Source organism: Salvelinus sp. IW2-2015, linkage group LG36 (genome assembly GCF_002910315.2).
Source record: "Salvelinus sp. IW2-2015 linkage group LG36, ASM291031v2, whole genome shotgun sequence".
NCBI classification, from domain to species: domain Eukaryota; kingdom Metazoa; phylum Chordata; class Actinopteri; order Salmoniformes; family Salmonidae; genus Salvelinus; species Salvelinus sp. IW2-2015.
In genome coordinates this window covers 17543295-17556213 of record NC_036875.1, presented here as the reverse complement: position 1 = coordinate 17556213, position 12919 = coordinate 17543295, and the positions used below count along the sequence as shown (strand labels likewise).

Genomic DNA, 12919 nt, shown 5'->3' with positions numbered 1-12919 from the left:
AATAACAATATAAACAAATGAACTGGAAAAGAACTGGACCCAAATGTAATCAATAAGGTCCAGAATTACAGCCCAATATGGTGTGTACATGTAACCAATGCAACAGTACACTGTACATATACCTCTACGGGATGCATGGGAGTCTGATGGACCACAAGGTCGATCTCAATAAATACAGCTTAGATTGCAGTGTGTGGCATCTTCCTATCCGTTTTACATACATGTACGTACATACTTTGATCTCCAGCACCCGCTCAAAGCCATTGACTGCGTGTATGTTTCTATCTTTTCATATGATGAATACATGAATCCAAGTGGGACAGGACCACTAGATGCCATGTACAGGATCACAACACCTGTGTGCTCTTACAGAGTGTTGATTAACTGTTTTGTCGGCCAGTATTTCCCACAAGACCCACTGACTCCTTTTAGGTCATGCCCGATTTTCTTGATTCAGAGCTAAAGCCTGACTAGAAACATGGTTTTGTTTATTCGGTGGAGCAGCAGAAAATCTGTGGAGCAGTTTCAAGTGGCACTAAAACCATGCATTTAGCATTTACATGRTAGATACATGGGTAGGTATTGTGTAACTGTAGGTACACATTACAGAGTATTTACAACTGCACTACCCTTTTGTGGTTTGTGTAATTACACTTTGGCTCATTTTGATATATTGTGCTGTGCATCTGTTCTTGTTTTTCCCACCACCATTTTAGAAGGGCACGACAGACCAGACCACTCAAAAAAAAGCCTTAATAAACTGCAGGTCTCTATTTTTATATCTTAGGATGCCAGTCCAAGCAAAAAGCCTCCAAAGAATCCACTGGTGATGATTACATTTGTCTTCACAAACTCTGTGGACTGCAAGAGAGAAAGACAAATAAATATACAAATTTCATCAATTGAATTAGTAGTATGTACAAGTAAGCAGAGTCAATATTATGTTGATAGGTGTAGTTAAATTCACATTGCTTTGCCCCTTGTAGGATGAATAAAATACTGCATTATTAAATGTTAGACATGTTATGTTTACCAGCTACAGTGGGCTACCTGGTCAATAAGTGAGTTAAACTCTGGTACAGCCCTGTCTGCATTCTTCTTCAGGTGTCTCTTGGCTTTGTTGACATCCTTCTCCACTCTCTTCCAGTCCACCTGCACATAGCCACTGTGGTTGGCTATCTGGAGATTAGAATAGGAATAGAAAGTTTATATTTTTGGGACGACAAAGACCAAGAACAAAAACATAATGTACTGTAATCCATGACAATAAGTATTGTGGCTAATAATGATATTCAGACAGTCCTACGAAATGTGTTTATGAAACATTCAGATGTTATTCATTGATAAGTCCAAGCTCCTCTTTGCAGTGGGTGGCCAGCTGACAGAAGTAATTTAGACTTTTATACTATAAATCAAAACCTTGTGTTGAGTTCCTACCTGTAATAACAGGAATCCTCCACCCACAGCGCTGGCTGCAATCTTTCCCACCTTTTGGAAAAGATATCCTGCACACCTGCCAGTSAGAGACAATGCAAAACTCAAATGACACCCTATCCCCCATAAAGCGCTCTGCACCATACATGGAAAAAAGCATAATCTACAGAAGAAGCCTTTGTATTTTGACCATACCATACAGAAAGCACAGTAGCATTGAATAACATGTGTGAGAGAAATCACATGATATTAAAGAACAGTCCTGAGGATGCTTATGTGAATGGAATTTATATGTTTAAATTAATGATTAGGAATATTCCACCCTGAAACCATATAATTGTATGAAATTGATTAGAATCATCAAATTATTAGTAATGATGTGTGTAGTCTTAGTCAGTAAAATTATAATAAATGGTGTGTGTAGTTTTAGTCAGAATTAGGGCAAAACAATATATCTGTACAATATGTCTCTATAGTATCTTAAACACAGACTGTCTGAGCAAAATTCGGTGCCGACCTTGGCTATGGGCCACTGAGAGATTTGGAAGAGGGCAGGGAGTACTTCTTACGGTCCCTAATCTTTGTCGGCTGGGTATTGATAAAGTATGTGCGTAGGATACCTACTGTTGGTTTGTATGTATGTGCGTATGATATCTACTGTTTGTGTGGAAGTATGTGCGCCGCTATAAAATGGATGTCTTCAGAACGTTCTCGTGAATAAACATTCGACTATTGTAGGCTGGGCCTCTGTCTGTTTTCATTTCAACCAGTATCTTACAAATTCTGGGTTGGAGACTGAGTTGTTAATTAAAGTTCAGTTTATGAACATAATTCTCTTAACAGCTTAGCATAATCAATAAACCCTGGCCTGGCCTGCATGACTTACCAGCCACTCACTCCCCCCAGTGCTATTTGTGTGGCCACCGAATACTTCTCAGACATAGGACCCGAATTGTTCCCACCAAATAGGCGGCCCCACCATTGTTGACGTCTGGCATATTCTGTCAGGTAGATCACCTCGCATGTGTCGTCTTCATTCTCTGGGTCTTGGGAGACAAACAAAGTAGAGCTTGATGTACAAAGGGAGAATAATTAGCAGCTGTACAAGTATTTTTTTGTCATCCTTATCGGAAATGTGGTTAATTTGACCATATGGCATTGCCAATTCTGTTTCGTTTTCGTAAGAGGCAGTCTACAAAAAAGTCGCCTAATGTAAATCATGTAGGAGGAAGAGAGGATAGAATCTGCCATTTCTAGACATATTTGGACATAAGAATCAATCCGTTTATGTGGGGAAATATAATTCTAAAATGTAAAGTAGCACAGCGTTATTGTAGCCACTAGCCAATCATAATCATCTTCATAGAATTTATGACGTTGATACATGGAAACACACAGAGGGAGTGCGATCAGAGAGACCGAGAGAATAGGTCAAACATTTTTTTTTTGCGAGTACATTTGGATATGATTTAATGCTCGATTAAGTACATGTAAGATGCAATCATTGGCCCAAATATCGAAACATAAAGGTCGTTTTTGGTTTGAGTGTGGCCACTTACCCGCTTCACGATCCGCCATTTTGGAGTGCTCTGACTTGTATGTTGACAAATGCTGTCCCAGGTATGATGAGATGGTCATGGGATACGTCGTTTGCATAGTTTGTCAGACAGTCAAACATTTGAATTTCATGCATTGATTAAAACAAATTTCATGCTTATTTAAATAACCTTATTGGAAAGTCTCAATGCAGTTTATCATTCAATGCAATTGTCATGAATTTAGGTTTCCTCACAAAACAAAACTGACTTTTTAAAAATGTGTAACTTTTAACCAAAAATGTGCACATTTTACAAATTATACAACTGCACAGAGTGAAAGCTACTGCAGAATAGGCTACTTCAGTCTGCGATTGAGGAGCAGGTTCGGTTCCCTAGCTATAATAGCTGAGTGATGTCTGTAGCCTAAATTACTCTGATGAATGTTTTAATGTTTATTTTTTTGCAATTCACATTTACAATCATCTAAGTCATTTATGAATAATATAGCCTTTGGTACTATTGTATGGTATGTGGTATGTCTGTAGTATGCAACTGGGATTCTGGGAGATGTTTTAGGATGACACCTGAACTAACTCAACATCTCCAATACCTGAGAGCTCTTGACCCTTATGGAAAAACCACATGAATTTCACATGTGATCTTATGTAAAGCTACATGTGATAACATTAAACTACACATGTGAAAACGTGATCACATGTTGTGATCCATAAAGACATTTTCACATGAGAAATTTCACTTGAAATCATGTGATTTTCTGTAAGGGTGAGCTTTATGTAACTAGGCCTATTCTATGATTGCATGGTCGGTTATTATTTCATTTTTATTAAAAGCCAAAATCCAGAGTCTGTGTTTCATCCCTTCGGCAGCCAAACAATTTAACTGACACATTTTATCAGACAGACTCCAAGTGCAAAAGTCCTCTGTGTTTCTACAGTATTTCTACAATGTTAAATTATGTAGAGTTAAATCTTGGGTAAAATAATAAGCAGATTTGGTAGGCTTAATAATATTGGGCTTGCTGCCTATGTGTTTGATAACCACTATGCTTAATTGAAACCAGGAGTTTGATTTGACCCCTTCCTTTGTCCCTCATATTTCACTGCTTCCTGTTCCAACACAGTGACAGGTGGCCATCTATCTCTGCCACCATGACAGTGATGACAGATTTACAGCCCAGCCAATCTGTGGCAGCAGAGGGGGGTTGTGGATATTCCAATCAAACTGGAAAGTGACCTATGCTCTGAGTTATCATGTCTGATTGAAGAAGCCATATCTTCTGGAGGAGACAAGAACAACACCCAGCAGGATCAAGACTCCCCGTATACCGGATCAAAGATCAGCTCTTCCTCCAATAACCAAACCTTCACCTTATGCCATATGAGTTGAACATTGAAAACAGCCCAAACTCCCCAAGGCCTGTTGTGTTCTGATGGGCATGTTTTGTCAGCTCCCATATAAGTATTCTAGCATCAGGCCATTGGCATATGTCTGAAGATATCTTGCCTACAATGGCATTTTGCGAAGACATACTTGTCTATGCATAAACACTTTAGGTAACAGATGGTGGGGAATGTTGTTGAGGACAAGACAGTCTTGGGCTGATTATACAGCAGAGAGATTGCTTGCTGTCAGTTAAGGTAAACTAAAGTGAACCTATTAGCATCAAGCAGTCATAGTGAATAAGATAGGTATGTTTATAAAAATGTATATTACACTTTAAGATAAGAGGTTTATACGTGAGTATAACATATTTTAATGTAAGTCTATATATTAGGGATCTGTTTGATATAAATATAGGAACAGAATGCTAATAGACACTGAGATACAACTATGACAGCCATACTAATAGTGAAGTATTACATGCTATAATTTTGTAAATCACTTATTACACTGTTATAACAAGCTGATAACAACTCAATCCCATCAAACAGCAACACTTTAGCGTGATCCTTGGCAACTGAATTTGCTGACCTGTATCCCCTCTCGTACACTCAGATACCTTAACCAATAATATACTTCAAAGTACAGTTAAGTAATCATAATACAACATGGGAAACCAATCCAAAGAAGCTGAGGAGATGCGTGAAGTTGATGGTTTGTTATAAAAGTGTGTCTGATCAAGTCACATGATTACACACAGATACATTCATTGGTTACGGAGAGGAGAGGGCGTTCTTACGGTGGCGGCGTGCGTTCGCCTGTGTGACAATTACAACAACTTTGAGCTGTTCTGTGGGGGGAAGTTTATGATATTACCAAATAACGCCATATCGTAAAATCCGGCATCAACTCTACTCCATGCATTAATTGGCAATTAAATACATGTAGTATTTTGTGTACAACCATGCGAGAAGAAGGCTTTTTGGACGGGTCTTGTTTTTCTTGAGGATTTGGCAATCACTCGGCTAAGCTACGTTTTCAGTGCTGGATAAGGTCGTGTACTTTCGTTCTTATTATATTTTGGTGGAGTTTGTCGCCGCTTCCCTGTTGCTTTTTCATGAAATCGTGCGGAGTGTCGCTCGACGTTGCTGCCTCTGCTACTGCTCGAAGTCTCGGCGCTGCTGGTGATGAGGAAAATAAAATGGCGGCGGGAAAAGCGAATGAAATAGAAGAGGACTTTCCGAAGCTAACATCGCAGGAGARAGAAAGCTTGGTCAAAATTGACAGGTTCGCGAATTAACTATGCACTTCTTTTGTATATGTTTTTCTGTGTTGAGTTTTATTGCATTCAATTCTTAAAAAAACGACGTATATATCCCCAAAGTAATACGGAACCGCCTGTGTTGTCCTATACTTTGCAGTTCACTGTTTGGATTTCAGAGGCTTCATGAAGATGGCGCCAGAACGAAGGCCTTACTGTTAAAGGTATGTCACAGATAGGACCAGTTCGCCCGTCTCCGCTAGCACTCTTGATCCCTGCATATCATCTGGAATAAGTGCCAGGGACCTCACAAAACCCTGCTTGAAAGCTGGATATTTACTAAACTTAACTAAAATCCCATTCCATTAGCAAGCGGCCAGGCGGATTTAGCAAGTGAGTGAAGATTACATCATGCCCTTTCCAGTGTGAATAGTTTTATGTTGACTATCACCAGTCATGCACTTATACTATATCACAATAGTGCAGACCTGGCTTCGGAATTACATGGTAGCAAGCCAGTTAATATTATTACCATAATTTATCTTGCTGGCTATGCTAATTCTTGGGGGGCATTGCTGGCCGGTGGCTGCACACTTTTGACAGCTGAACAAACAAGACTGGTTCTAACTGGAAGGCAATAAGTTGGTCAGGAAATCATCATTCGAATGTCCGTCCCAATGCCACCAACTTCACTTGGTGCTGAAATAGTGGTTTGTAACATTATGCACGCGCAGCAATCAACGATGGACAGCTCGCGACAATGAACGTTTTCACGGCCCAAGTTAGGAGCGTCCTGTCCGGTGTAGCTGAATAGCCAGTGTATACTTAGCTAGCTGCTGTTAGCATACCGTACATGTCCTGTCTCATATATTGCCAGGCCATTGGTGTCAGGTTTGCTCGAATGATATGTTGTTTTGTTAATTTAACGTAATAAGTCACTAGTAATAGCTGCGGATCAGCCCAAGATGGCGGGGTCGGTGGGAGAGGAGTTGGCTAACTAACGTTAGCTAGCTAGTCCATATAAAGCTAGCAAGCTACGTTATGTCTACTATATATATATCACAATGAAATGCGACCAAACTAAATTGAATATATTAGTATGATATTATTTAACTGCTAAGCATTGAAGCAAGATGAGTAACAAAAAACTTTTGTTTTTCGCTGCTGTTTTGATTATCCGTCGGTAGTTTGTGTAATGTGACATTAACTAACGTTAGCCACCAGTGTTGGAAAAAGTAACGTTACCAATTGTCATACTTGAGTAAAAATAAAGATAACGTTAACTTAATAGAAAATGGCTCAAGTAAAAGTGAAAGTCACCCAGTAATATACTAACGTTACTTGAGTAAAAGTCTAAAAGTATTTGGTTTAAAATATACGTAAGTATCAAAAGTAAATGTAATTGCTAAAATATACGTAAGTATCAAAAGTAAAAGTATAACGTTACATTTCAAATTCCTTACATTAAGCAAGCCAGACAGCACCATTTTTCTTTTTATTTACAGTTAACGTTAGCCAGGGACACACTTAATTTACAAATGAAGCATGTGTGTTTAGTGAGTGCCAGATCAGAGGCAATAGGGATGACCAGGGATGTTCTCTTGATAAGGGTGTGAACTTGACAATTTTCCTGTCCTGCTAAGCGTTCAAAATGTAACATACTTTTGGGTGTCAGGGAAAATGTATGGAGTAGAAAGTAAATTATTTTCTTTAGGAATGTAGTAAAGGAATAGTAAAGTACATATACCAACAACAACAAAAACTACTTAAATAGTACTTCCAAGTTTTTTTCCTTAAGTACTTTACACCACTGCTAGCTTCTGTAGGTATCTGGCTAAACAGGCTAGCTAAGGTTGTAGCTAGCTACGGTTGTAGCTAGCTATGTCTCCAGTGTGTCATCAACATGTGGCTATCACCACAACCCCAAACCAAAGTAGTTTGCCGACCGTCTAGTAAATTTCTACCCTTTTGATTCTCCAGTCGCCACCATATTATGTCATACATTTTAAGAAACAAATCCATGATTAGTTCTGCAGCAGACGAGTATTATGTCAGAGCTCGAGCTCTTATTGGGTGGACACTCAGGGGGCCAGCTAGCTTACGCACCGACTATACACGCACTAAGCACTTTGTTTTGAAAAGAGGCGTCTTTATATGAACAACTCTTTGCAGTAATTTTTTTGTGTTGGCGATAGATATATGAACATGTCCCATTCACATTGGAGCTCGCATAATCATATATGTGCGAAAATATCAAATAATATCCAGTGTGGTCACAGATAGTTGGGGGGGAGGGGAGGTTTGTGGACCACCGGTTTACCCCACACTACTATGTATAGACGCATGCCTGATGAAAGACACAGGCGTAGGCCTGTTACTTTCTGGTGTACGTCTCCTTTTTGTATATGCATTCTGAGTCTTTGTTTAGTAAATTAACAAAGTTGAAAACAATTAACCTAACTCTGTCATCTTCATAATGCAACACTGGTAGATTCATATTTATTTGACTGGTTAGGTAATGAGTCACTCTGTGAGACTTTGATGTTATGAATAATGTCTGATATAATGAGTAGAAATGTTGCTGATGCAGAACAGAGAAAGCTGTGCTGCTGCTGAAACTAAAAACATGTCACTTAAGGGGATTCGGACCACTGGGGATCCGGACCACTGGGGATCCAGCCAGCACGCCACGGAACCTTACTCTTTTTCCCCTTTTATTTAAACCCTCCTCTTGGCTTTGACACATGGCATGCTTTTAGCTGATAATTATGGAGAGAAAACAGAGCGCTAGTGTTTGCTCTGGACCCGCTCCATAAAGAGAGGTAGAGAAGAAAAGGGTTGCCTTAAATTGGAAAGATTTGTTTGCTTACTGTACCGTACCATGTATGTACTAGTTCCTATTATAGAGAGGAACTCCACATTTTTTTTTAGATTCTTCATGCCAATGGATAGACAGGCAGAAAGGGTAAGCTTCATGTAGGCTAGCCTTTATTAGGGAATATTTGGGATGTGGTTGGAGGTACTGTCGTGCCCACGAAGCTCATCACTAAGCTAAGGACCCTGGGACTAAACACTCTGCAACTGGATCCTGGACTTTCTGACGGGCCGCCCCAGGGGGTAAGAGTGGGCAACAACACGTCTGCCACGCTGATACTCAACACTGGGACCCCTCAGGGGTGTGTACTTAGTCCCCTCCTGTATTCCTTGTTCACTCACGACTGTGGCCAAACACGACTCCAACACCGTCATTAAGTTTGCTGACGACACAACAGTTGTAGGCCTGATCACCGACAACGATGAGACGGCCTATAGGGAGGAGGTCAGAGAACTGTCAGTGTGGTGCCAGGACAACAACCTCTCCCTCAATGTGAGCAAGACAAAGGAGCTTATCGTGGACTACAGGAAAAGGCGGGCCGAACAGACCCCCCGTTAACATCGGCGGGGCTGTAGTGGAGCGTGTTGAGAGTTTCAAGTTCCTTGGTGTCCACATCACCAATGGTCCAAACATACCAAGACAGTCATGAAGAGGGCACGACAAAACCTTTTCCCCTCAGGAGACTGAAAAGATTTGGCATGGGCCCCCAGATCCTCAAAAGGTTCTACAGCTGCACCATCGAGACTATCCTGACCGGTTGCATCACCGCCTGGTATGGCAACTGCTCGGCATCTGACCATAAGGCGCTACAGAGGGTAGTGCGAACGGCACAGTACATCACTGGGGCCAAGCTTCCTGCCATCCAGGACCTATATAATAGTGATGCAACTGATCAGGATGCTCTCGATTGGTGCAGCTGTATAACTTTTTGAGGATCTGGGGACCCCTGACAAATATTTTCAGTCTCCTGAGGGGCAAAATGCGTTGTCGTGCCCTCTTAAAAACTGTCTTGGTGTGTTTGGACAATGATAGTTTGTTGGTGATGAGGACACCAAGGAACTTGAAAATCTGGATGAAATTTCAAAGGAGTTCATGGAGAGAGACTGTGAGAAAGTGCTCGCATGTGCACTGATTTTAAAGCAACGATATTCAAGTGACAGGCTTTTCTAAAACTGCAGTTGCAATACAAAAAATATAATTCCTTAATTACAAAACAAGGTGACCCCCAAAAGCCAGATGGAGATGGGTAAATTAGACGCTTATTCAGTCTTTATATTACTGTATCGTAGACTATGTTGCAGCGAATGTAGGCCTACCTGTCACAATCAAAAGTTGCCATGATGAGATGCTAGGTCTACACATGCAGTGTGAATTGCGCTCCATTCTGAGATGGTCTCTTTGTCCCCACCCTGAGTGGTGATTCATCATGCAGAGGCCATAGAGAAGCCAGATTTAGACATCGCATGTAATTTAACAGTTCCATTTCATGCAATGCTGTTCATATAAATCATTTATTATAATTTACCGGTTTCTCGCTGTTATTTATCCAGGGAAAAGGGAGTCGTTTTGGGCGGTAAATCTAGGTAACCTGGTTCCCGCCGTTCAACCCTAGTACTGTACTAACTCTCTCTTTGTTTGGACATTTGGCAGATGTTTGAATACTAAACCTGGGTGTGTGTTTATTATTGGGCTCGAACAAAAGCCTGCCCACCACATAGCTCTCCAGGACCAGGGTTGGCTGGGGGACCACTGTGTTTAAAGCAGAGGTTGGAACCTAAATTATTTTCCAATTGTTTAGATCTTAACAAAACCACTATTTGTTTTTTGTTTTGTTCCACTCCACTGTTCGGACCAGCAAAATAAAGTGCTGAACTTGTTCGAACCCCCCAAAAAGTTGTTTTATATTTTTCTTCTTTCGGTTCCTTTTTTAACCTGTGAAATCCACTGTTTAAAATTTTTTTTTTTTACATTTAGCAAATTAAATTACTTCACCAATCATTGCGGATAGAGTAGGCAAGCTAGTTGTTTACATGCGTGATTGGCTACACTAGTCTATGGCGCAAAATGTGACAAAAATGTTGCAGGTGGGAAGAGGCTTGAAGTGCTGGGCATCTTATTCTGACAGATTATCTGAATTAGGTCCACATAATTATACCTAGGAGGAGAAACTTCTATGGAAGAACTTTGAATGTCCTTTGAGCTAGCTAGATAACAAGCTTTTTGTAGTTAATAAATCCAAAGTGACACGTGACAACTAGGCCTACAGTATCATTAACTAGCATTGAATAAATTCATTCTTCTCTAGCTAATTAAAAATCTCTCTCCACATCTTCTGAATCACGTTTGTAACGTCAGTACAGTAGGCTATGCTTGGGAGGTGCAGGTAGCCTAAACACGCACACACACATTGCAAAGATTTTCAGCTTGCAGGCAGACACGTGGTCAAAAATAATCAGCGGTTTGCTGATGTCAACATTGTGAACAGAGTGCCCCATGGTGGGGTTATGGTATGGGCAGGCATTACGGGACAACGTACACAATTGCATTTATCGATGGCAATTTGAATGCACAGAGATACCGTGACGAGATTCTGAGCCCCATTGTCGTGCCATTCATCCGCCGCCATCACCTCATGTTTCAGCAAGGATCTGTACACAATTCCTGGAAGCTGAAAATGTCCCAGTTCTTACTGACCAGACATGTCACCCCTTGAGCCTGTTTGGGATGCTCTGGATCAACGTTTACGACAGACGGCTCCAGTTCCCTCCAATATCCAGCAACTTCGCACAGCTTTTGTGTGGGACGACAACATTCCACAGGCCACAATCAACAGCCTGATCAACTCTATGCGAAGGAGATGTCGCGCTGTTTGAGGCAAATGGTGGTCACACCAGATACTGACTGGTTTTCTGATCCACGCCCCTAACTTTTTATTAAGGCATCTGTGACCAATAGATGCATATCTGTATTAGAGGTCGACCGAATATGATTTTTTAACGCCGATACCGATTATTGGAGGACCAAAAAAAGCCAATACTGATTAATCGGCCGCAAAAAAAAAAAAAGTGCAATATGTGCCATGTAAGAAAGCTAACGTTTAAGCTCCTTGCTCAGAACATGAGAAGACATGAAAGCTGGTGGTTCCTTTTAACATGAGTCTTCAATATTCCCAGGTAAGAAGTTTTAGGTTGTAGTTATTATAGGAATTATAGGACTATTTCTCTATACCATTTGTATTTCATTAACCTTTGACTATTGGATGTTCTTATAGGCACTTTAGTATTGCCAGTGTAACAGTATAGCTTCCATCCCTCTCCTCGCTCCTACCTGGGCTCGAATCAGGAACACAACGACAACAGCCACCCTCGAAGCAGCGTTACCCATGCAGAGCAAGGGGAATAACTACTCCAAGTCTCAGAGCGAGTGACGTTTGAAACGCTATTAGCACGCACCCCGCTAACTAGCTAGCCATTTCACATCGGTTACACCAGCCTAATCTCAGGAGTTGATAGGCTTGAAGCACAGCAAAGAGCTTCTGGCAAAACGCAGGAAAGTGCTGTTTGAATGAATGCTTACGAGCCTGCTGCTGCCTACCACCGCTCAGTCAGACTGCTCTATCAAATCATAGACTTAGTTATAACATAATAACACACAGAAATACGAGCCTTAGGTCATTAATATGGTCGAATCCGGAAACTATCATCTCGAAAACAAGACGTTTATTCTTTCAGTGAAATACGGAGCCGTTCCGTATTTTATCTAACGGGTGGCTTCCATAAGTCTAATATTCCTGTTACATTGCACAACCTTCAATGTTATGTCATAATTACGTAAAATTCTGGCAAATTAGGCAGCCCAAACAGTTGCATATACACTGACTCTGCGTGCAATGAACGCAAGAGAAGTGACACAATTTCACCTGGTTAATATTGCCTGCTAACCTGGATTTCTTTTCGTTAAATATGCAGGTTTAAAAAATATATACTTCTGTGTATTGATTTTAAGAAAGGCATTGATGTTTATGGTTAGGTACACATTGGAGCAACGATACGCACCACATCAATTATATGCAACGCAGGACACGCTAGATAAACTAGTAATATCATCAACCATGTGTAGTTAACTAGTGATTATGATTGATTGATTGATTGGTTTTTCTAAGATAAGTTTAATGCTAGCTAGCAACTTACCTTGGCTTCTACTGCATTCGCGTAACAGGCAGGCTCCGCGTGGAGTGCAATGTATTCAGGTGGTTAGAGCGTTGGACTAGTTAACTGTAAGGTTGCAAGATTGAATCCCCCAAGCTGACAAGGTAAAAATCTGTCGTTCTGCCCCTGAATGAGGCAGTTAACCCACCGTTCCTAGGCCGTCATTGAAAATAAGAATGTGTTCTTTACTGACTTGCTTAGT

The 12919-nt window shown here is 40.7% G+C and overlaps 2 protein-coding genes across 5 annotated transcripts in view; one reads left to right on the top strand and one right to left on the bottom strand.

The window, feature by feature from the left end:
* Nucleotides 1-471: 471 nt before the first annotated feature.
* On the bottom strand, nt 472-3101 carry fundc1 (FUN14 domain containing 1). Of its 2 annotated transcripts, none has more exons than XM_023981616.2 (5): nt 2994-3101; nt 2321-2480; nt 1438-1513; nt 1034-1179; nt 472-861 (listed from the first exon to the last, which is right to left on the bottom strand). In XM_023981616.2, exons 1-5 carry the CDS (start codon nt 3088-3090, stop codon nt 846-848), a joined length of 495 nt encoding a protein of 164 aa, XP_023837384.1. In that variant the 5' UTR covers nt 3091-3101; the 3' UTR covers nt 472-845. The 2 variants fall into 2 exon arrangements, with proteins under 2 accessions (XP_023837384.1, XP_023837383.1); XM_023981615.3 differs by having other exon boundaries at nt 1051-1179; nt 2994-3100.
* Nucleotides 3102-5136: 2035 nt separating this feature from the next.
* Nucleotides 5137-12919, top strand: part of kdm6a (lysine (K)-specific demethylase 6A) — an 85176-nt gene continuing 77393 nt past the window's right edge. For all 3 annotated transcript variants that reach the window (XM_023980768.3, XM_023980767.3, XM_023980766.3), the window contains exons 1-2: nt 5137-5660; nt 5795-5858. In XM_023980768.3, the coding sequence (XP_023836536.1) occupies nt 5491-5660; nt 5795-5858 (234 nt within the window). In that variant the 5' untranslated portion in view covers nt 5137-5490. The remainder of the gene's footprint in view (nt 5661-5794; nt 5859-12919) is intronic.